At 37.5% G+C, this 26397-nt stretch overlaps 1 protein-coding gene across 2 annotated transcripts in view; it reads left to right on the forward strand.

Moving 5' to 3' along the window:
- Positions 1–26397, forward strand: part of keap1b (kelch-like ECH-associated protein 1b) — a 30647-nt gene that overhangs the window by 3004 nt on the left and 1246 nt on the right. The window contains exons 2-5 of one of the 2 annotated variants that reach the window (XM_039772687.1): positions 4339–5325; positions 8385–8630; positions 19604–20289; positions 23782–23987. In XM_039772687.1, coding sequence (XP_039628621.1) covers positions 5023–5325; positions 8385–8630; positions 19604–20289; positions 23782–23987 — 1441 coding nt within the window. In that variant the 5' untranslated portion in view covers positions 4339–5022. The remainder of the gene's footprint in view (positions 1–4338; positions 5326–8384; positions 8631–19603; positions 20290–23781; positions 23988–26397) is intronic. The other variant, XM_039772688.1, reaches the window with a different exon arrangement.

Raw genomic sequence — 26397 nt, forward strand, 5'->3', positions numbered from 1 at the left:
CTGAACAAGGTGCCTGTCCAAAATTAGGCATTTGCTTTTCACCAAATTATTGGTAGATACAAGATCTTTAATCATAGTGAATGAAGATGTCACTAGGAATGTGTAACAGTAAAATTTTATGATATTTAATACCTATTCAGTACCACGACAATAACAAATCCCATTCAACAGCTTTTTATTTAAAGTATCTCCATTATTCAAGTGAACAGTATAGGACCCTTTTCAATAAAGCAGTATAAAATACCAAAAGTAACAGCAGGTTTAAAATAGTGGTATATGCATCAAATAGTTAGACATATTTAAATCACCTAGTACTTCCATTCATCAATCTCAAAATATAATGCAGGATTTGAATTCAATTTGTGATAGACATGATGAATCATGTGCGTCATGGACTACCTGATTTAGCTTACCATGTGCACACAGCTAAGTTTAGTTATTGCAGAGAAATGTCACGAGAATAAACAATACCATTTAAGATCAATAGTAAAAATGTTATATCCTCTGTGTCCTATTGAATTAGCAAATTCCAAGATAATTCAGAATATTTTCATTTAAACAAACTCTTTAAAGCTGTTTTTCAAACAACCTGCTCATTAAAGTTTGGTTTGTCAGAGAATAACTCCGTTGTGGTTTTTTACATTTGCTATTCTAAGGATTACATTTGCATCGTTCGCTTGTTATGACAACTTACAACTAATACTTGACAGATGAGTTAAATCAGTTCAAATTTAAAATGTCACAAACTCCATGTGCTTCTGAGTACAAGCTTTGCTGTTTTCAAGGTATCTTTAAAGTGGTCAGACTTAAGTTAATACCTTATGCCTATATACATATCCAGAATTTGTCAATTAACTGGACTGATTTTACTTGTAGTCAGTTCATTGTATCTGAGAGTGCATTGCACGCACCAGCGTACCATTCAAATATGTCATGTGCTTTCATTTTTTGCATCACATAAGGGTTACACTAACGAACGTTATTTTGACTTCAAAACCAAAATGAGTAGTACAAATTTAGTATTTGCAGATTTGTATTCGGCCATGGAGTGTGCTATTTTGCCCATTCTGTATATGCCATTAAGAAAATGGGTGGATTCATGAAGGGGGCAGATCTGTAGACTTACAAACAGAGAATGAATACATATCCTCCATTGCTTTATCCAGACAGTGTAGAATATTAAAATGAGATTTAATATAGCCACAATTTCATATCCACTTAGAAATTTCTAACACTACTAGTTGAACAATTCCAATTCACATCTAATTGTAAATCATTTCGCTCTTAAGCATGCACTAATCTTTTTCTGAACTAACTTCATAATGAAATAAAAGTGGCAATAATGAAAGCTTATGTTCTTGTAATAAGGTCAATTCCTGCAATTGAGCGCTAAAATTCTCCTGTATTGAACACAAAGCACTTTCAGACATTACTTTTGCTGTTTTTTCTTTTTTTTTTGACATAATGTGGTGCTGTATCATCACCGCTGTCAGGCATTTTCATATGTAGTTTTTACTTAAGTTATTATAACGTATTATTGTGCCTTCTGAACGAATTTGTCGACTCATAGTCGCACATAGTGCAGTTCCAACTATGACTTGGTACCACTGGTGTTGTAAAAAAAAAAAGTAGTACTCTGATATGTTTTTGGAATTTAGATTCAGATTTGGTACTAAAGTATATGTTTATGTGGCATCCCAATCTGTGACCTAATTTGTCTTGGTTTCACCTTTTATATCAGCAAAAGATGAAATATCAGAGGGTGTATGGAGATTATTTTTTTTATATATATATATCTCTCTCTCTCTCTCTCTCTCTCTCTCTTTTGAACATCTCTATTATAATGAATGATTTCGTGTAACTTAAACTTAATTATAGTAATAACAATTGTGAAACACTAATTAGAGGTTAGTGCAATCTTAGGAACATTGTTGAATGAAGTGGATAAAAAGGAGTGAGGTGGACATGTGTATTAATAAGTATGACTTTTATACCACTTTTAAAGATTTGTTGAACTGCATTTTAAAGCCAGCAAAGACAGATCTTGCATTATTTAACTAGAAGGTCTGGAAAGTCTTAGAAGTTGCCAGAGTAAGAAATTGGTTAGGAAACAAAAGAAGCATCATCAGTATTCCTGTGTTGATGTTGTAGAATTTTTGTAGAAGCTTTCAGTTTAGGATTTGTCGGGGTTTTTTTGTTTGTCTTTGTGGCTTTTTTTTGTTTATCTGATTATCACTTAATTGTATCATATACTTGTGAATCTATAACCTGAAAAATATATATTTTTTTAAGCATTTCTAAACACGCTTAAGGTGAATAAAAATGTTGTTTTTATACTGTTACTAGCTATGTTACCCAGCTTCGCCCAGGAAGTTCCTAAGACAATTGGACTTTGTTATAGTAGCATTGGTTAGTCAGATGTGAGTACTTTTCTGTATGCAATATTCCATACCACACCTCTACCCACTCTGGTGGTAATATTATTAGTCCACTGGTACTCTTTAAATGCTGCATAGAATTGCACATGAGTAAGACATTCCTACTGAAGATTGATTCTTGGTTTTGTTAGTGACTTTTCTTTTGTTAATGGTCATCGCAAAACACAAATTTACAGGAAGCTGTATATTTTTAATTCAAAACAGTAATTTGTAGGTATACTAGGAATTTTGGGAAAAAATATAATTTCACCCTGGAGCAGATCCTATAGAACTGTAAGTGTTTTCATTCAGATTTGAATGTAACACTTTGATCTGTAATCTTGTAACATTACAGAGGGGTTTATGTCAAAAGCAATATACACTGATTTGTTGTTTTAACTTATTACATACAGAATTGATGTTTACATGCTGCACATTTATGTGTCCAGTGGAATTAACTGTGTTTTAACCACTGTACAGCTAACAGGTGAAAAGAAATATAATTTCCACCGCCTCTGTGTTGTGTCCATGGGGGACCCCTTTATTGAGCATTTAATCTGACCAGGGTAGGTCATTGTCGCTGGCTTGAATTGTACATAGGGCATGAAGTGGCCTGGTACATTGTACCAGCAGTCCCAGTTTCTGCTTTACTTACTAGAATGCAATGGCACTTCAGGGTCTGACTTCCAAGTGGACACCCCAGTTCTCCACAATATTGTATGTATTTTACCACCAAGCCACTTGTCAATGTACATAAGAGTGCATTTTATTGCAGTGCAAGGATTAAAAAGAAGCCAACAGAACAGGAATACTGCATGTACCCAAGTAGGCCACTCACTAACCACGTTTTATTTATTTATTTATTTTTTGAGTTTCACCTAACTTTATCCATTTCACATCTCATTTTATATGCTGCTTCTTGCCTCATCTCTTTTTCCTGTGAAGAGCAGCTGCCCTTTTTCACTCACTGGCAGCCCCATTTCTTGGTGAGATTACAGCCTTGACTTGTACAGTTTTGCTCTTGTGCTTGTGGCGTTCATTTGATTGAACTGTACACACCATTTTTCACATCATGACAGCTGAAGTAAAAAAACAAAAAAGTGTTGCCTAGGTATGCTGCTCTTGCTACAGAATTGTTACTGATAAATGTCAAGAAATAGAAAAACACATGTCTGCTAATTTTCTTTTTTCTCTAACATCCCAAAATTTCAGTCAAATAGTCAAAGCTTTTGGGGTATTTATATATTTATACTGTTGTGGCCAGGGTTAACCCTAAAAATTGATATTCAAAATGTACTTTACCCTGCCAATTTGACCAAACAGAAAATAGTATTTTTGTAAATGAGCAAGCGAATGAGTGAGTCACTTAATCAACTTTGAAATATGTAGTTTAGTTTTTAATTTGTGTAATTTAACAGTTTGTATATAAAAATGTTACTCCCTATTTTACTCTCTATTGATTAGTTTGCTTGTTTGACAACTGTAACAGGATTGAGCATGAGGAATAGTGGTTTAACTCTGATGGAGAATGAGACACCAAATGCAAATCTGCCATCTGGTACAATGTTGTCAGGTTTTCAACAAGAGCTAAAAATTTTAAAGAAGAAGAGTGTTAGATTGTTCAGTGTCTGAGTATGTTAGGCTGTTATTACAGTACTATACATAAGATGTATCCATGTTTACTTCCTTGGCTGTTAAAAAGCTTCTTTAGTTCAGCTGCTAATGGTCAGTTTTGTCCAGTGTATCTCAAGCACCCTTTACTTGGTTACTGCTATGACATGAAGATAATTGTTTAATGAATACATAAAAGTGAAAATTCTTACAGTAAGCTCAACAGTGGAACATCAACTAGCCTAAAATGTTACCAGTGACTTTCTTACATGACAGAAATTTATAATATATTTCTTTGTTTTTTCCCCAGGTATCAATGGAACTGTACAGGTCTCTTCCCAGACTTTAAAAACAGGACCTTGAAATTCATGAAGGAATAAAAATTCAAGAAAAACTGGATACCAATAATGCACTTTTTATAATAAGTTACATTTTGTGGAAACAATCAGTTTGGGATTCAAATAATTTTTACTTTCATTAATCTTTTTTTTTTTTTTTACTTTTCTGCTATCTGGATTCTCTACCTCACTTTTACTTTCTGTCAGGGATCATATACACAAGGTTTTCTGTCTTTTGTTAATATTTTGTGTAAAATATTATGACTCCTTAACCTCTTGCTGAATAATGTGAGTGGGAGCATTGTAATGCAAGGACTCTGTGTCCATTTGCTTTGAGAACATCCTTTTTAAATATGTTGCTCTCAAGCAATTTGGCTTTTATGTTCACCTGACCAAGTAAAACTGAGAACACTAATTTCAGTGTGAAAGAATTCATTTTCACAGGATTGCAAATATTTTGTCACATATTGATAAAGTTACAAAGTTCAGTTGATATTTTTTAAAAATGCAACATTTTAATAAAGAAGTGAACTAATGATCTGTTAGCTGAAAATATTCCCGAAACCTCCCCATTTTAATTTCATTTTTGCATCTCCTCCCCTCTACTATTAACTTCTGCGAACAATGTGTCACTCAGCAATTCACCTATCACAGTAATGTACTTGGCAACAGAGTGCAAAGCACAGGTGACGCCATCCTCGAAGAATGGCCACCGTGTCTTCAGCTACACACTGGAGAACCATACAGCACAGGCCTTCAGCATCATGAATGAGTTACGGCAGGACAAGCAGCTCTGCGATGTCACTTTGCGTGTCAAGTACAATGACCTTGATGCAGTGGACTTCATGGCCCACAAGATTGTACTGGCTTCTTCCTCGCCGGTATTTCGAGCTATGTTCACCAATGGTCTGAAGGAATGTGGCATGGAGGTGGTACCAATTGAAGGGATTCACCCAAAGGTGAGAGGTTATGGTGCAGCTGATTTAGGAGAATTCACCCAAATTCAAATAGTAATGATATATCATAGTGTTTAGCTCATGTAGAAGTAATTGAAAGAGTTTTATGTAAATTGTGCTATCAGAAAACTGAGTTTTTTTTTTTATTTTTGCTTGTATGACCTCAAATTGTTTATTTTGATCTATTTTAAGAAATGTTAAATAACTACAAAGTATGAAGTAGCTTCCTTTAAATACTTGGAACTTATAAAATGGGTTTCTGGATAAGCAGCAGTGACAGTACTAGGGAAAGTACATTTTTGATTGTAAAATGGGATAAGGTGTTCGACAGAAAGGTGAGTAAATATGTTGTAGTTTTTAACATGGATAATTTGCACATGATTTCATATATAATGGAATGAGACCAATAGAGCATTTGAAGGACAGGAGGGAAAAAGGCAGGTGCCAGAAAAGAGTGACTGGGAGACCAACAGCTTGATAGGCAGGCAAATGGACAAACATACAGGTATAACACAGACTCGCAAATTGAAAAGATGTGGAACTGTTGAACAAGAAAATAAGATAAAGCAGTGGAGACAGCTAAATGGATCACTGATTTGTACAGTGTGATTCTGAAAAACCTACTGCAGATTAGGACAATCTTAAAGACATAAAGGTCATCCAGCCCATCAACCTCTCCTATCGTATTCATTAAATGTCTCCAAAATATCATTATTAGAGGTGAGATGAAGACACATGACAGTCTATGTTTTATTCCAGTATACAAAGGTTCCTATCAGTGATCAAAAGTTTGGAGCAGGAAGCAAGTTTTGAGTAGGTGTGCCAAATGTATCTTGGATGTAGTGGAAATATGTGATCGGTTGTTTGGTTTCAGTCCCAAGAATAAATATATATCAGTTGCAACGCAAATAAAGTTAAGGTGAACAATTATGGTGCTTCACTAAAGATCTGTTCTTCGTGTGTTGCAATTTGCTTTTGTGATTAACTGATGACCAGACTGGTGGTGTATAAGTATCTGCCACTGCCATGAGAGATATAAAGGGTGGAGTTTTACTAAGATAGAAAAGTAAAGCTATTGTTGGAGAAAATGCAGAAATAGGAAGTTTGTGTTGAGGTGAAGGGCTTTAAGTTGAAAGCAGTAAATGCCAAAAGTGCAGGAGGAATGGCTCAGGTGAGTGGGTTGGATTTGAGCAGTAGAAGTGTTATTGGGAGCTTTTTGTAAGGTATATGGTTCTGGATGCTGATTTTTTTTTTTTTTAAAATGTGTATTGGGAACTTGGTCTTTAGAATTTAAAAAACTTCTTTACTGTTAAGTGTGGAAAAGTTGCATGATACTGTGGTTTTGAACTTTGTCAGTAATGTGGTTGTTTTGAAGAATGTAGAGAGATTCATACGTGGGTAACATTTTGAACATGGATCATGCATGCTGATATGTGATAGTAAAGAGGAATAGTGTATCAAAAACTTTCCAAGAACTATAGAGGAGTCTGTCTTCATTGCCCATAATATTCTAGTAAGTGAATAGATTGAGTATTTGACAAGTTGCATACTGTAATGAAGTGAGGTGGCTGATGAAGGTGAAACCTGTGTAGGAAAGGACACTTGACATTTCCCTATGGTGGTAGGAAAACTATGGCTGATCTCAAAAGATTATTGTGGAGTCTTGTGCTGTGTGGTGAGAAGCAGGATTGTTTGGTTTTGACACATGGAACAAAGGAAGAAAAATGGCTGGATGAAGTGCAGTGTGATGGGAGAAAGAAGAGGAAAAGCAGGTTAAAGAAGACTCTGGATGTGGGAACATATGACCAGATAATGGGCTTTGAACATAATAAAAAATGTCACACATTTTAGACCAAGTAAAAAAAAAATTATACATGTATTGAGTTCTGGAATGATTGGTAATTCAAATTGAAAATATTTAAATCTGCCAACATTCCTCTTTTTTTGGTTAATTGTAATGTTGCAGCATTGAGACAAAGGATCTTCTTTTAATCCTTAAAGTCAAATTGAGCTAGCCTCCTGCGATTTAATACTAGTTTTTACTGAGATACTCAGAGTATAACCCTGTTTTGCTGATTAAACTCAACTTCTTCTCTCTTTGTAATATTTGAGCAGATTTCCTTTATTGCAGTTTTATAATGGGGTTCAGATGAAGGCCAAAGAGCAACCTGTCAGCTGCATATGTGAACACCTGTAAAGTCTTTACCCTGGTTAATTACCAAATAAAGGCATTTTCAGTAAGCAATGCCGTTGTTTTTGGACAAATTAGGCATAATACAGTAGTTCTAAACTACGTTACTGGGCCTGATACAAAAATGTTGGCTTCCAGTATATTGGTTTTAAAACCCTATCACACAGTCACCCCCATTTTATTCCTACAAAATGGGTTTTGGTTTTATAGACCTCTCTTCTTAAACTACACTGATTTCTTGGTGCTCTTTTGTATTAGTTTCACCTTACTAAGAAATTTGAAAAAATTTAAATTTCTTTGTCTTTTAAAAATTCTTTTTGAAAGTACATTACATGCAAAAATTTATAGTTTATTGAATTGTCTGACTAAATCCTAAAAGAGACATTAGATATTGAAATGATGAATCGATGGAAAGAAAATGAGTAGCTGAAACAGTATGGAGTATTAGCAGAATTACTTTAAAGGAGTGGGAGTGTGTGTGTGTACAACACAAATAAAGGACAGCATTTTACCACAAATGTTAGAGTTGCTGCCCTTGGTTCAAATCTAAGCTTGTGCATTTTATGTTTGGTGTTTTGTAGCTACTTTTAATTGCTGCTTGGTTTTCCTTGGGGCAGTCTGCCCAACATTCATGTTTTCAAGTGTTACTATGACAGCTGTAAATTGACCAGGTGTAGTTGTGTGCATGAGTGTGAATAGGCGCTTAGTCTAGAACAGGTTCCTGTGTAGTGCTTAGTCCTGTTGGGATAGGAGGTAGCTGCCCATAATTGTGTACTGGATAAGAGAGTTAGAAAATGGACCGAGAAATAATTGAAAAAGTATTTTTATAGTAAATATTATATATAATGATCAAACTGATTCCTTTCTGTAGGTGATGCAGCGACTGATTGAGTTCTCTTACACTGCCAGTATCTCGGTTGGGGAGAAATGTGTGATCCATGTGATGAATGGTGCCGTTATGTACCAGATAGACAGCGTGGTCAAGGCCTGTTGTGATTTCCTGGTGCAGCAGTTGGATCCCAGCAACGCCATAGGTATTGCCAACTTTGCAGAGCAGATTGGGTGCACAGAACTTCATCAGAAAGCTCGTGAATACATCTACCTAAACTTCAGTGAGGTTAGTAGGATTTGAAAGTGCTCTCTTTTTCAAAACAATAGTTTAAAACATATTTCCCAGCTGATGCCTTTTGGAATATTGGTTCAAAGTGAGAAAACCAGTGTTTTTCATTTATAGCACAGGTGGCATAATAATTTAGTTTATTTTATATGTTATTGCTTTAGTGGTAAACTGATCCTGTTTGCAGTTTTGTGTTTGTCAGCAAAATTTAACCAGATTGAATTGATTCAACTTCTTTGCTTTGGCTCACTGATCAGTAGACCAAATTGTTTTGAAGAACTGCATGAAGTTCATTGTACGTTAAAGTAAGGTTTTGTTGTATTAAAAACAAATTATAGTAATAGTCTTAATACCAAAGAATACCTGCAAGTTCCTAGGTTGAATCCAGCTGTGAATATGGTCAAGTCAAGAGTCATTAGAAAGTAAAACCTAGCATTTTAAAAGTATCTCTTCTGCAAAATAGGTGGCTTCCAACATAAGATCACTGTGTTTTGTCTTTAACCAAGTAGGTGATGTTGAGTCTGGTTGCCACCAGAAGCAACCCTGTGAGTAACGAACTTCATTCCCATTCATGGAAGACAGTGAGGTGAGGGCTTCATGGGGATCGCAGCATTTGTCTGGTTAAAACTAAGCTTTATTCAGCTTTTAGGAACAGTAAAAATACAGCTGTGTGAATCTTCAGGTCCATAATGTGTATTGTGTTGTACTGTTTTTCAGTTTGTCCATCACAGTGCTCTTTTTATGTCTGTGTTTGTGATTTGAATACGTACATTGTGGAAAATTAATAATAACTAATGAGGATGAACATAACACTCAAAGATTGCCACTTATGAATTTTTTTCAGACAAAAAAAAAATGTTTATAAAGAATATTTGGAGATTTTACACACATTTTCAAATCATTGCCTGAGATGAACATTCTTTTTAATTGTAGTGAGTCACTACTGTGATTTGATTGTGCTCTTGAAATTTAATCTCTAGAAACCCCTTTGTTACTCCAATGTCCCCTAGTAAATGCTGAAGTGTTTTTCAATAATTGATAAGCTAGAAAGACAGAATAATGCATCATTCAAAATTGGTTGTATTTGGTGAAAAGTATTCCCAAAATAACAAGGCATTACATAGACTCTGGTGATCAAGACAGGTGAGATTGTAAAGTGTGTGGGTGTTTATTTTCCCCCATCTTTCCTTCCCTCGGCTAACTTAACAGAACTGTTTGGTATAGAGAGTGCATATGTCTGTCTGATTGCCACCCAAAAACTAAACATTCATGTGCTGCAAATTAAAATGTGTCTATATGAATGCATCCATGGTACTATCTATGATGGTTATGGTTGATATCTTATTTTGCAGACATTTAATTTAATATTTAGAAAATTGGTTGACCTTGTGGAATGATAATTCGTGTTAGGTTCATTATTTGGCCTGGCTGTTGTTTGTGTAGAATTGGTGTTTTTCTGTTGGAGTTCAGCTATTTGGATTTCCTCTCACATTCCAGAGAGGTGGTAGCTCGAGTAATTGCCATTTCTAAATTGGTCCAGTATAGTGTGTGTGTGTGTGTGTGTGTGTGTCTGTCTTGCAAGGAGCTGGAATCACTTTAAGGTGTAAATTCTTCTTACTGACCAGTGATTTGGAAAACATCCTGCTGAGTAGAATCTCCTAACTAAGCTGGTTAAAAAATAAATATATAAAAGGAAGGTTGACCGCATCCCCTGTACTAAATTTTGAGAAACCTTAAACTGAAACATGTTTCTGTCCATTTAATGGTCAACTCCAACTCTGTTTAAGCAAATGTGCCAAAGTCTGATATAAACAAACTGGATCAAATTTTTAAAATATAAACATGGTTAAGAAGCTGTGCAGGTGCACTGTGTAAATGAGTGTAAACTTGCCTCAAACACATTCAGCAAAGAATGGGTTATGGTAGCACAAACCTTTTCTGAAATGGGTGATGTTAAAAGTAGTGCTTGTCAAAAATGTAGGTTTTGTCCACAGCTGTTTTTAGTTTATAGAATCATCTAGGTAAATACAGTATGTAACTAACAAGCTGGCTAATTTTGTTGAGGACGCTAAATTTAGCTGGAAAAATAGATACCCATGAGTCCACAGAATCATTACAGATTAACCTGAACTGAATTGAGACTTGGACAGATAAAATGCTATACAGTATGTGGGAAGTAAAATTTATAGAACTTAATACAAAATCTATAGGGTTGGTAGCACTTTGAAGTTTGCAGTGTCTTGATCTAGACAGTATGCAGAAGTGATTCATCAAAGGTTATGTGACATAAATCAAGATTATTCTGAAGATGTTCACAGCGCTAGTGAGGACTCATCTTGTAGTATAATGTGTAGTTCTGATTTGTGTATTACAATGGTAGAAAAGTCCAGAGAATAGCATCTACAGTAGACTGATTGCAGGACTACAAGGTTTGTGCTAGGACAAAATTTCGGAAAGAGCTGTTTATTTGGAGTAAAACAACAAAAGCTTAAGAGGCGATATGAATAAAGTGTTCAGAACAATAAAAAATTGGTGCAGTGTACTTCATTGGTTTTGGACAGCATTAAAGGTACTTTTCACACAAATTTTGAAGTTTTTCTTCACTCGGAGAATCGTATACAGGCAGGTTTGTACTTAAGTTGAATTTGTATGTAAGTCGGAACAGGTACATTATTTTAATAAATGCTATTGTTGACCGACTGTAACCAAGTACTCTACCAATGAATGATGGAGTTTCACCTCTCTCTGACCTTATTATTTGTATTTTATTTTCAATGGTGATGGTTTTTCTCTTCTTTACCTTTATTACCAGCACTTGCATCAGATTTGTGTTTCAGAGACATTCTTGAAGGATGAAGACAAAAGGTTAAGATGAGCTCTTCTTCACAGCACTGTAAACGCTATCACAGCTGGAAGGCATCTGTCGTCAACACATCTGATGTACTGACAAGAGACAACTTCCTGCTATGTGCGTAACAGTACAAGCAGGCTTGCTGTTGAGAATGAATGGGGGCGGCATGAAATGCCCCAGTCCGCTCCATCCAGCCTGTGTCCAGTCAGGGGCAGTAACCGAGGCGGCATGGTGGGCAGGCAGCGAACAGCCCCATCAAGCCTCCGTCCTGCACACAAGCGATAGCTGTGGCCCCGGTGACTATGGACCACGGGTCACCGCTTGCCAGTGGGAACCCGAGGGACACTACACTGCGCAAGCAGCGAAATCGCCCCCCTCCAGCCACTGCTTGCAGGGTCCCCAGGCTGAAGATGACAGAGCGGCTGTTACTGAGGTGCATGCGTCGCAGCTGCGGCCCCGTTCGTAAGCCGTAGGTCGGATTTCCGTAATTTGGGGACTACCTGTATATGGAATAAATTGCAAAATTGAATGTTGTTCATACTTTTGCATGTTCAAAATTCACTTGAATGATCGAACGTAAATTGCAATAGGCGATATTTGTTGAACTCCATGTCCTGTTCTTGTTTGAATTATTCTTTCATTTTAATATTCTGTCACTATTCAACTTAATAAACATGATTTTGAAATGCGGAAAGAAACTGGTAAACCTTGAAAAAACACATATAGACACACAATAACTATGTAGAACTATATTGAAGCTGAATGGACTGTGGATCGAATCAGTTCTTGCACAATAGTGCCAAAATTCTGCCCACTGAAAACGTACAAAGGCCTCAGTATTAACTGGAAATACAGTTTAGCAAAACAATAATTCAGCTAATGTCTTGAAAAGCCCCAGATCAGATATCAAAATATTAACTTCCTCTAAACAGTTCCTGATACTTTTGAGGAAAAAGCTATTTTGTAAACCTTTGAAACCTGCACAGTCACCAGTGTTTTCCAGAAGATCTGATGTATTGTGTCCTTACTGTTAAACCTTTACTCAGTTCACAGTACAGTATTACATTACCACTACTCTTTATTATTGACATCCATAAGTTCTATATAAATGGGCTCATTGACTTTTTACCATGTTTGTTTTCCCTTAATTGTGAATCTGCAAAAACTGGGATTGATCAGACCAAGCAATATCTCGTCCATTGTTTTCTTCTGAATTCTGAAAACAAACACCCAACAGTAGTGGAATCAATTTGAACTATCAGCTTTCATATTCCAACTGTGACCCATTGTGAGAGATTATAAGCTCTGATATGTTTCCTGGTTTTATTTTGTTCTATCATCCACTTCATGTCATTTGTTAGTTTTCCCAGGAAATCTAATTGAGTTGGGCAGAATGCTGCAAAGTGTACCTGTAACAGAATACAAGCTGTTATATAATATCTTTTGTTGAACCCTAGGTCAGTTGCACATCATTACATTGCATTCCGAAGAGTATTGGAGTAATGTTAATTTCAAATAGGGCTACATCTAAGAAATGACAGTGTTTGTCCTGTCTGTGCTATGTAGATAGATACTTTATTAATCCCAAGGGGAAATTCACATAATCCAGCAGCAGTATACTGATACAAAAAAAACAATATTAAAATTAAAGAGTAATAAAAATGCATGTAAAAACAGACAATAACTGAATAATGTTAGCATTTACTCCCCCGGGTGGAATTGAAGAGTTGCATAGTGTGGGGGAGGAACGATCTCCTCAGTCTGTCACTGATGCTACTCCTCTGTCTGGAGATGATGGATATACAAATTTGTAGAAAGGTGACCTGGTGCTGCACTGCAAATGTTAGAGGGATGTACTGTATGACTGGTATCCCACACTATATACATTGTCCAGAATAAGCACACCTCTGCCATTATTTAAAGGGTGTGTTCTTAAAGTTCATAATGGGATCAGGTGGAGTCCCCCTCCCCCCTTTCTCTATAGTTTAACAAAGAACCCTTACAGAAAACGGTGCAGTGAATTTTACTGTGTATTAACAATCTTTATAGTAACAACTTTAATAAGTTTAAACTTTGTAATGCTTTGGTAATAGCTATTGACCATCTCACACACAGTATTTTATTTAAATATACAGTGTGTGTGTGTGAGTATAGATATATTGATAGATCGATATTAATATAATGAACACACATACACGCAGGAGTGAGCAAAGAGGTTTACAGTTGTTTGTATGGAAGAAGAAAAAATGCAGGTTATTCTTGTAGTCTGCTAGCTAATGACAATAAAAAGAAGACAAATAAAACAAGTGAATAATACAGTAATTAATAAACAAATAATACAAGAATAAACTATTTGTTTTGCATACCCAAAACTGTAAATGTACTTTTGATCTCCCCTGTTTATTGTGCATATGTGTGTGTGTGTGTGTTTAAATAAATAATCAAACTTTTCTGAGCATATTATAGCATGTGTTGCTTTACTTGTGCATCCTGTAACTATTTCACTCCTGTTTCACTATTTTTAGGTCTTGAGATCCGTTTTCTGAATCGGTATGATGTTGAGTTGTGCTCACTATTGCATTGTAGTTGTGAGAGTCTGCAATTTAAGGGTTTAGGACATAATTTTTGGAAAGCATTTCCTTTTTTCTGGGCACTTACAAAATGATTCCAGATCAAGCTTATCTGTTGTTGACCTATAATTTTTAAGTTTTTGGAGATCTTGTTGAGTCTTTGTGAGCGTGATCACAGTTTAGGATCAATACAATATGTATTATAGCTGTTTAGTTATATTTTAAGATGAACATATTAAAGTAGCAACAAAATTACATTAAAATGAATGAAGTGTGCTGAAGATGTGATGACCTGAGCCTTTTCAGAAGCTGCACTGGACTGCACAGCAGGCAGTGCCTACTTCATATATCTCATCCAGAAACTGTTCTTAAAATAAATTGTACAATGTGATTACTTTAGCTTTTCCATCTGTTTTATACTGTGTGATCTGTAGGGTACATTGCTGCGTGACAATCCCCAGGCGCAACCTCGCAGGCACAAGTCCCAGGTTCAAATTAAAGGTTTAGTACAACAAAATACCTTTTTAAAGGCTTCTTCTCACAGTTACACAAATACAATATATTTCTTTGTTTCCTTTTTCTACTTCTGGACAAGTCTCAAGTCCATCCTCCACTCTCAATTCCAAATTGCCTGAGTGAGGCAGCACAGCTTCTTTTATGTAAGACCTGTGGGTAATTCAGCGCTAGGACATGGTCTGTAGGAAGTGCTTCTGGGTTATGCAGAAGCCCCAGAAAGTAGGCACCCCCTGGTGGCACCCACAGAATCCAGTAGGGCTGCACCATGAGACTACAGTTCTTTGCATGTCCTGTGGTTATCCATATGGGTACAGAGGAGTGGGAATGCTGCTATCTAGCCTGTCGGGGGTGGGGGGGCACCATCTTGACAGGGACACTAGGGAATGCCTGCCAACCATCACAACTGATATATTTGTTCATCTTTCAACAGGAACAGATACTGTACTTGGAATTAGTGAACATTTTGATTGTTTTGTTACGTGTTGTTTAAACTGTGTTTTGTATTCTGTGTGGGTCAGGTGTGCCATTGTACATGTTCTGCCCATGGGTTGCACTGTAAAACAATTAGAAATGACTGTAATATCACATTTACAAAATAAAGTTTCTTGGCATTTCAGGATTCTAGTTCTTGTAACTGTGGTGCTCACGTCTATATTGAGCAGTACAACACTTGAACAGGTAGTTGTTAACTAAAGTAATGGCAGAAAACAAACTTGCAGGAAACTTGTAATAGCCATGGAATTTAGTAAATTGCCTATTGTCACCTGACTTCTGTTCTATAGTGATTATATGGTTACCAACAAGATGCTACTCAATCCAGGTTTAAATACGGAAGAATTATATAGAAATTGTCAAGACGTTTCTCTTGAAAGTTGTAATTTCATTTTTAAAATAGTATTTTAAGTCTAGTTTTCTGATACTGCCAGTAAACCAATATTGGAGCTTCCAAAAAAAACTTTTATCCAAGGTGTGGGTTTTTTTTTTTTCTTTTTTCCATTTTTTATTTCTGATTTTTTTTTTAATAGGACATGACCATCCTTTTTAATGGTTTTTGGTTTAATATTTTTCATGTGCATAATTTTGCACATGGACACAGTCTTGGAAATTCATTTTTAGTGATTCTCCTCAGTAATCACACTAACTCTGGCAGTGTTACAGAAGGCTGAGGAGAGACATTTGACCTGGTAAAAAAAAATTGATGTAAATCTCACACTTGAATATTGAATCGCTAGAATGGTTTTCAGTGAGTCTGTAGCACTTGCTAAGAGCAGTGTGGAAAATGAGCCATTTTTATGCCTGAAAATGCATAGCTGGGAATTCATTCCTGTTCTCAAATTAGTTTACTACCTTTACAATTACTTGACAATGAATCATTTACTTTAAAAGTCTAGCATATAGTGTAGTTGAACCCAGATTTCTGTCCTGCCAATAAAGTCCAATTTTAGGATGGCAGGCTATTGTGTGTGTGTGTGTGTGTGTGTATATATATATGTATGTATGTATGTATGTATATATGTATATATATATGTATATATATACTGTATATATATATATATATATATATATATATAATTTTATTTGTAATGTGTATTTTATTATGCTTATTTCTTCTTTTGGAGAAAGAGTGGGAAATGTATTGAAATCTGTACACTAGAATTGGAACCATTTACAGGCCAGTAAGGTAACAGGTGTTTTAATGTGTTTAGAGGCTTTATTTAAACGAATCTGAAACAGCAGAAACCTACCTAGTATCAAGGTAACATCATGATTTCAGATATGGAGGACAGTTGGGTAAGATAGATGTTGATTAGTGTGTACAAGTTAGAATTTCATTGTTACCCTCTTTGGTGGTCTGTTATTCCTAAAACCTAGAACAGGTAATGTTGCACCGTCGTTTTAAAAAGAAGATTGTGCTGACCTCCAGAGTGGTACGATCTAAGGTTAGACCGGGGCTGGACTGATGAATGAGGCAGCACAATTTTCTGCATTGTCATTTATCTTGTGCCTTGGGGTTACATGCGTACATTATCACATGTCAGCACATTATCACATTCTTCCAGGAAATCTGTGCCATTAAATTATCAGACCTGTACTTTTAAACCAGTTTGGACTTTGACTGTGGTTGTTTTTCTCATTATTGATTCTAGAAACTGTGAGAAATGTTCTCCTTCACTTACAGTTAATGTATTATTCAAATTGATTGTTTCAGCTTATGGAGAAGTAGCTGTAGGTTTCCCCTCTCCCTTCCCCAAGACCACCAGCCTTACTTGTTTTTCCATAATGCTTGTTTTTAAGAATCTGACCACCAAGTAGTTCTGTTTAGTTCAGTTTCCAGATTTTTCTCAAACTGATGCACAATCACTAAATGCAAAAGCATCTGAGAGAAAGAAATAACAATCGGCTGAATTAATGTATTTCACAATATTAGAGGCAGGTGGCAAAACAAAAATGTCAATATAGACTGAATAGGCTTAAACAGGTACATTAAATTAAGATTCAGAAAACTGTTTCTTTCCTTCCTTCCTTCCTTCCTTGACTGGCAACCAAAAATACTGAAATGCAATTGAGTCAACAAATGACTAACTAACTTGATCCATTTGCACTTGTTTTTCCATCATCCAGTATGTTTCTATAAAATGTTTGCACGGAAAAAGTGAAGTTATCTTGCAGTTCACAAAAATATTTAATGGGGAAGAAAAATCAACAGTTATGGAAATGTAAAAATGGATTTCTATTTAGGCATTTGGTTGAAGTCTGAGACTCCCAAGTTATTTGGTTATCTGTTGGCTTGCTTTGCATCTCATTATTGTTGACTAGTAGAAACAATTAAAGGGTTTTGGATCTTTAAAAACAAGTTATTTAAGGTAAAGGCAAAAAAGTCTTCATTCAGTAGCAATAACGGGTTACTAATTAAGAAAGTGGCTGGAACAAAACCAGCAAGCCACTATGGTTATCAAGGTTCTGAATTTGATTAGACTGTGCTATGTCGACTCTTAAGTGTAAAAAACATGAGATTGATGAGGCAGCCCTTGTGTTTGTGGATATATCAACCCAATTTATAAGAGTCTTTTGTTAAATGTCGTAGTACTATCTCTGATTTACCCTACTGTAGTAACTGAAGATATGTGTCACTGCAGTGGTTCTGCATTCTACATTGTTATATTTAATTTAGCACAGCCTTGATTTGACTTCTAACCTCTTTACTTTTTCACCATTATTATTTTAACAAATGTGCAAGGGTCATATATTTGATCAATGTGTTATGCCAGCTTGTTCATTAAGTTCAGGTTTGCCTCAGCATGATTGTGCTTAAGGAGCCAACCCAAGCCAGGATGGCAAAGTCCATAGCAAGGCATCCATTATGCACACACTGGCACAAGGTCATTTTAGAGCTGCCAACTATACTAACATACATGCAGGGAGGAAAATGGAATGACTTATTTTTAAGTATGTTTTGTATGTTTTGGTTGGTTATTTCAATATAACAGTCTTGTGAGAGTTTAAAGTTCTGGTCCATTAATTTAGCATCTCTCACCCTGATTCTAAATTATGGAATTGCTTGCCTGCAAAGGTAAAAATAGAATAGTGCTTCAGCAGTGCAGACTGCATTACTTGGTATCTTACAGCAAGAAAGGCAGGTTACAGAGAAAAATGTTGGTGTGTGTGCCATGGAAGATCCTGCTGGACAACAGCATGACCTCTTGCCAAACTGGAAGGTGCCAGGGGTTGAATGAACAGAAGCCTAAGGCCTGGAGCAGTTCCATCCCCCATGCTGTATGTTAGGAGGCAGTGGTCCAGTGGAGGCGTCCCAGCTTGGACAACTGCAGGGGCTCAGGGGAACTGGAGTCCAGAAGTGCAACCCTGCCTGGGGTCTTTGGGTGTTGCTAGGGATTGCTGTCAGGAGAGGACTTCCCTGGTTCTCCAACAACTCGGGAGTGCTCCTCACAAGTTAGCTGAGTCATCAGAAGCCTTTCCAGGTCCAGTAAAAAAAGATGCCGGCTGCCTTACCTTGGGGAGTCATATATGGGAGGCAGCGGGCGACACTCAACTGGAGGCAGAAGGAGAGGAAAGAACTTCATTGTTTGTATGGTTAGTGACTGTGCTTTATTGTAAAAGTGCTTGGTGGATTAAAAATCCATTATTTGAACCCCTGACTATGTTGGACATTTTTGAGTGGTTTGGAGCTCAGTGGCATCCAATAATGGTTACACTGGAGTAACTGCTTATTGGGAGCATGTAACGATGTCCATCCATTTTCCAACCTGTTGAATCTGAACACAGGGTCACGGGGGGGTCTGCTGCAACACAGGACGCAAGGCAGGGTGCCAACCCACTGCAGGGCACACACACCAAGCACACACTAGGGACAATTTAGAATTGCCAGTCCACCTAACCTGCATGTCTTTGGACTGTGGGAGGAAACCGGAGTGTGTGTTAATTGACTGTGTAAAAACACACTAATGTATCCTTTCTAAACTTGATGTAAAGATTTTAGAGCATTGTCCGTTGCATTGTGCCAAGCATCCAATTCCAAAGGATGAGTTCAGAGTCACACTCAAACAATTTAGAACCGTATCTTGTTTAGAATCACAAAGTAGCAAATACTGGAAGGGAGTTTATCCACCCCCAAAATAAACTTTCCGAGAACTCACATCATTTGTTGTCTGTTAAAGCAAAATTTGTTTTTTTTTTTTTTTTTTGCATCCATGTTAAATCCTCTCACCACCCCTGAGTCTTGTTTGTTTGTTTGTTTGTTTTCATTTTGGTACAATTAAGCCAAGGGTGTTTCAGTAGGAAAGTCATTATTAGAATTTAGTGACGTTCCTGCTGACACAATGAATATTTAAATTGCGCTTGTTGGCACATCTGCATTTCAAGCCCTCAGTGGGATTTCTATTTCAGATTTGCTTAGGTTCTGTTTGCAACTTAAAGAAATCAGTTAATATGTACTTTGTGTAAGGTTAGCTGTCACAGCTTTGTCTCTTTGTCTGCAAGTGAAATTCAATCAATATGTTGTTTATATCTTTTTATGATAGGTAGCTAAACAGGAGGAGTTCTTCAATCTTACACACTGCCAGCTGGTGACCCTGATTAGCCGGGATGAGCTGAATGTTCGCTGTGAGTCAGAGGTCTTCCATGCATGTATCGACTGGGTGAAATATGACAGTGAGAACCGACGGCCCTTTGTCCATGCCCTTCTGCGTGCTGTGCGGTGCCATTCCCTTACACCTCACTTCCTACAGATGCAGCTCCAGAAGTGTGAGATTCTCATGTCGGACACTCAAAGCAAAGATTACCTCTCACAGATCTTCCAGGATCTCACTTTGCACAAACCTACCAAAGTTCTGTCCTGCCGCACCCCACGTGTGCCCCAGCTCATCTACACTGCTGGGGGTTACTACCGTCAATCTCTAAGCTATTTAGAGGCATACAACCCCTGTGATGGGACCTGGATCCGGCTGAAAGACCTGCAGGTGCCACGAAGTGGACTAGCAGGCTGTGTGATCGGTGGCTTATTCTATGCTGTAGGAGGCAGAAATAATGCTCCCGATGGAAATATGGATTCAAATGCTTTGGACTGTTATAACCCCATGAATAACCAGTGGTCCCCATGTTCCTCCATGAGTGTTCCCCGCAACCGGATTGGAGTGGGCGTTATTGATGGGATGATATATGCAGTGGGAGGATCCCATGGGTGCATTCATCACAACAGTGTTGAGCGGTAAGTGATGCATCTGAGTCTTTCTGCATGTCAGGGTTACCAGTGAGAAGCCATAAAATATTTTTAAAGAATTGTTTGTTTTTTTCTTTCTTCACTCTGGTTACTTTTTATCCACTCTGGGGGTGATAGAGCATTTTACCCCAAAACAGCTGTCAGTTGCACGCATACACACACTGCTCTGATCCACAGCAAAGAACTTTGTGTGACTAGGTGTGAAAGGAGCAACTTTGTTCTAAAGTATTTTCCTTGCTTAGGAAGCAGAAATTGAGAATATGGTGTCTTTATGAGAAAACAATTGATAACAGTAAAAGATACCCACCATGTGTTTAAGGCCAGAAGGGGAAAAAGTACAACTGTAATGTGATGTACGATTTAGAGAGAACTTTATGAAACCTGTTGTTGGAGGCCAGGGTGTATGTCCTGAGTGTTCCCTGTGTGGAGTTTGCATGTTCTCCCCATCTTCATGTGGGTTTCCTCTTACAGTCCAACGACATGCAGGTTAGGTGGATTGGCGATGTTAATTTGTCCTGGTGTGTCTGCGTATTTTAACTCTGTCGGTGGACTGTTGGTGGATTGTTCCTGCTTTGTGCCCGATGCCTGCTGAGTTAGGCTCCAGCTCCTCGGCAACCCTGCTCAGGATAAACTGGTTTGAAAATGGAAGGATGAATATTGTAGAATGTTGAGAGGCAAAGTCCAGTAAAAATGTCAGAATAATAATAATAATAACTTTATTTATATAGCACCTTATCATACATTTACATGCAACTCAGGGTGCTTTCCACAGATTAATCAACCACATTTACTTGGATTATTATAATTAAGACTATGATCATTTTATAATAAATGTAAGTATACTAAATACAAAATCAACCAGGTACTGTTATACAAAATATAAACATTAAAGTGCAAAACAAACCTTTGCTCTTATCAGGAAAAAAGTTTTCTAATTAAAATATGTATACATTAAGGCTGACAACAGAACAACCAGATCTAATTAATCAAATTAAATTAATTAAAACAGTTCATAGTGGTTTCCGTTGATTTAGGATGTACATGAAGCTCTTTATTCATGAATGTGATTGTTTCACCAGCTGACACGGAGGAGAGGAAAACAAAAAAACTCCTATGATGGGCCATAGGAGAAAAATAAACCTCTGGAAGGCCACAGTTGGAAGACAGAAACGAGCAAATGAAATAGTTAGGCTTGATAGCAATCAGTTTCTGCAGAATGACTGGGCTGGGCTTAGTGGATACAGTTATCACAGTCGACAATAAGGTTTCCAAGTCCACCTCATTTCTTCCAGTACCCCAGGTGACTGCAGAATAGAGCACTCCTGTTGTGCTCTGTTTGGCTGTCGCCACGTGCGGGACTCTAGTGCAGTTTGTACTCCGTCTCTGCGAGAGGCGCTACAGCCATCAATAGAGGAATAGCACAAGGGAAAGAGGCGGATAAGATCCATAACAATAAGGTGGAGCCTGTAAACTCTACGGCAGCAGAGTGTAGGCTTTGTGGAGCCGGCGCATTCCTCGAGACAGCTGCCGAATTGTATATTGTATAATTGTATAATAAGAAGTAAGTTCACTCTGGGAAATGCATGAACTGCAGATAATGCATCAATCAAGTTCTTCTCCAAGTGATATGCCTCGTAGTTTAATTTAAAATCTGTACAAGTCAATAGCAGGTGGATTACGTTTGATTTGCTCATTTTCATTTTTCTAAATGGAATATTCCTGGAGTACGTTGTTTCTTGGGTGTGTTGGGTATTCCATTTGTCCAAGACACACACACACACACAAACACACACACACACACACGCACACTTGTCCCAGTGCAGCCTCTCTTTGAATTCCGCTCGTCTCACTCTCCTCAATGCTTTCACCACATTCCCCCTTCCCTTAGCCGTTGCAGTTTAGCCTGTCTAGAATTCTTTGTGTTCCTTAAATGTAAACAGTCAAACTTCATTACCTTGAACACCCCTGGTATATTTGATTTATACTTAGTAAAATGAGCTCTGTTCTACCAGTCGTGAATCACCCTCTTGTACAGTCTGTTCACAGGTGGGGTTATGTAAACAGACTATTTTTAGCTGATGAGTTGCCATTTTTGAGAGCATCTCCGATCCAAAGCAATTTTCAACATTGTTTTTTACAATAATTCATTAAGGGCAGGTATGTTCAGGTAAAGACTTCTAGCCATCCTTGATGCAGTATTGTGTGATGGCGCCTCTTACATAGACAGACTTGCAATATGAGTGCTTGGCAGTGGCTTTCAACACACGGCAGTGAACAAAGCTGTCAAGTCCAATATCTCTGACCCCTTACTGTTAGTTCAGGTTAAGCAAGAGAGTAGTTTTAAGGTAAGGCCGTTGCACTCGCTATTTATGATGCCAGAGAGTGGAGTAGCACATACAACTAAGAAACTATCTGAAACATAAGGGTCACTTAAACAATGGCATGAGTCCTACAGTTACTCCATTGAGATTCTGAGTTTTGCTTGAATTTTAGAATTCACAAATAGGGTACTAGCAATTTTAAGAGAGATGTGTTCAAATCCATTAACTGTGGATAAAGCTTGTTAAAGAGACAATGGAAAGTGCCGCCGTGAAGATTTGAATGATGGGTCAACAAATGCACAGTATGAAGGAGCACTAAAACGCTGCTTTCAAGGATATGGCATCTTTTTGAAAGTCACTCCTTGTCTGGAGTTGTGATTACCCAGTTGTGTGTAGTTCATACCATAGACCGAATCCCTCTACTCTGGTTTTGTGACCTCATATTCAGAGTGGCTTTCTGTCTGCTTAGGCTTTGCCTTCTCGCTTGAGATGGACAGATATCTGGCTTGTTTTAGAAACTAGAGTTTGCCCAGTGATGCACTGTGTTTCTTTCACTTATGTGTTTTACAGGGGTCTTCAATATAATCACAATGTTGGGAAGCACAATATCTAGGTGGCTGACATTGATTGGATGAGTGACAACAAAAGATTTTTTTTTTTTTTTAAATATAGGTGGATATTACAGTGGAAACGTACAGTAGCTGTAAAATATTTGAGTGCTAGACACAAAGTGTAGTTAGAAAATTGCTGGGATTGCAGACTTCAACTTTGTTTTTTTATAGTGAATCAAACCCACTTGCCCCAAACCCAGTGCTCTCATTAGTCCATGTCACTATCTAGACCCTCTCTAAGTGGATCGTTTTGTAATGCACTGTTCCCACACTGCCCTGCGGTGGGCTGGCGCCCTGCCTGGAGTTTGTTCCTGCCTTGCGCCCTGTGCTGGCTGGGATTGGCTCCAGCAGACCCCCGTGACCCTGTGTGAGGATATAGAGGGTTGGATAATGGATGGATGGATAGATAGATGTTCCCACACCTGCACTGTGCAGTGTTACCATTTGTTACGTTACCTTCTGTTCCTGGAACTCTTACTCATTTTGTTTGTACTTTTCCTTGTATGTTGAAGTGAACTGCTAACTCATTCTAGCGCATCGCCTTTCAGGTATGACCCAGAGAAGGATGAGTGGCAGTTGGTTGCCCAAATGCTGAGACGGCGAATAGGAGTGGGCGTAGCTGTAATTAACCGCCTTCTGTACGCGGTTGGTGGCTTTGATGGAACTTGCCGCTTGAACTCCTCTGAATGTTACTATCCTGAAAAAGATGAGTGGAAACCCATTGCCTCTATGAACAGTGTTCGCAGCGGAGCAGGTGAGATGCCACAGAAATTGTCACTACAAAGAAAAAATACAGGGATGTTTGACTTGCACTGTGTAGTTAATTAATAATGGATGGTGGGGCATGAATTAGAAAAGAAATGTCTGATATCAAAGAGGAGCAATCTTATTGAATTTGACTTATCACGCTCAAAGGGTCCAATGTTTATTTTCTGTTGTAAGGGATACTTGCCATTGATGTGAATATCTTAATTTATTCGAGTTTACTAGAAAAATGGCAATAATGTATTGTGTGCTGATTAGCATAAAAGTAAGAACTTCACTTTACATGTGAAAATAGTCACCCAGTAAACCTCTGTAATGTCACGGATCATACGAGAAACAAATGTTATAGGTTGTGTCATATGCCCAGAATTGAACTACTGCACGTATGGGTCAAAAGCAAAAAAAACAAAAATTAAATAAGTGAAATAAAATAGTCAAAAAATAAATCAAATACAGGAGTGAAATAGCAGAACTGATTTCACAATCAAGTTTTCTTGCTCAGTCCAGTTGAGCAGCTAACTGTATTTACAATACCGGACAATGGGAGTCTGTACAGGGGTGCCCTCTAGTGTTCAAAAGTGTCATTCTGCTTTTGCAGTCTTGTTACAAAGAATGCAACGATTCTATTAAACAATAAACGCTGAGCTTTTAAAACGGCGTAATATTTCAACAAGACCCTGACACTCCATCTCGTATGTTCCCTTACAGTGTTTGGTCATCTAATTTGGTTTCCAAGTACATTAGACTCTGGGCATTCATGTTTACCTTATTTAAATTTTTTTTTAACTATTATTGTATTTTAATTGATTGAACTGACCATTTTAGATTTAAATAGAAAATTATATTTTTAATCCTTAATAAATACATTAGATTGTTCTTGATTTTAATCATGTCCTCCTACTGCTCGGCCAAATTTGAGCCCAGTCAGTTTATTCTTGAAGTGTTGATTGCAGACTTGTGGTGCCAGTCCAGTCCAGTCCAGTCCGGTGCTGCTGTACTCAGTTCAGTGTGTGTTCTAATCAGGTTTACGCTAAACGGGGACTACAAAGATGATGATATTTAAACACACTTCACTGCCATTACTTCCCAGGCTCTCTTGTCATCTCTTTTAGATGGCACTTCTTCCTACCTCAGTGACTTGTGTAGATTTCATTCTCTACATGGCCTGCAGTTCTCAGGCTCATAAAGTTCAGGTATTTCCTTAGGACACAACACATTTTATATTCTTCTTCTGGTTTTGTGCATCGTTATTTTTTAGGGGATTATTATTTACAGTCATTTTTATGGCCCACTTTGTTTTGCCATCAAACTGCTCAGCGACTGTTATTCATTCTTGGACTAATAACTGCTGGTAGTTCTGGTGCTTTAGTTTTACAACACAAGGCGGCCGCTGTATTTACTCACTACACTGTAAACTTCCATTCTTTGTCATTGTTTCGTTTCCCTAAATTAATTAATAACTGAATAATCTCTGTATTCTTGCGCCCTGCTATAGACTGGTGGTCCATACCGCTGAGGCCTCTGTGACCTTGAATTCGTTTTTAATCAGATTTGGGAAATTTAATAAAATGCCGAGTTGATTAGTGGTGTGTCTGATGTCCAGAACTATCACAAAAAAACGTGCAGCGCCGGCTGCTGTCTCCATTGAACACATTTTCAGGTTCTCAGAAGAACACGAGGGACTTTTGTGGTTACAGTATGTGACTGGATAACTGAAGTGTGGATTATGTGACAAGAGTATATATAGATACTTTTTATGTTGTTTGCTATTTATGCAGCATTGCTCTCCATTGGTTTATATTGTATCAAACTTATTAAATATCCATTCTGCATAAGATTTTTTTTTTTTCCTCAGCCATCACTACAAACTACACGATATAAATAACATAAAAAAAAAAAAATCAGTTCTTAGGCAGAATATTCCTTTAAATGTGCTGACTCTACAGTCGTATGTTCTTAAGAATTTCCCAGGGTCGGGGAGGTGGAGCTGGCGTTTTGTAAAAAGCTCATCACTTCTACCAGAATGTCTTGTTGTGGTGATGATGATGATGATGATGACTGAGTGTTGTGAGCTGCACTCGTTGCCAGCAGTGGCCATTTAATTAATTTAATTTAATGCCAATCCATTTTTCTGAATTGATGCTTAATACATTTACTCGCACAGAGCTGCTCTACATGAAAACACACTTGTTGGCATGATGGAGGATGCAATGTGAATAAATTACACCAAGTCATAGTGGAAACAAAGATACCAGACGTACTCAGTAAAACTTTCATGTGATGGAATCCATTTTTCTTCCTCCTTACTTTTCCTTACAGAGAGCATTTGAGTTGGGCTCATTAGCACCCTCTACAGACCACAACTGGCACATGTGCCAGACATACTCACTCACTTACTT

This window comes from Polypterus senegalus, chromosome 12, assembly GCF_016835505.1.
Source record: "Polypterus senegalus isolate Bchr_013 chromosome 12, ASM1683550v1, whole genome shotgun sequence".
Lineage (NCBI taxonomy): Eukaryota > Metazoa > Chordata > Cladistia > Polypteriformes > Polypteridae > Polypterus > Polypterus senegalus.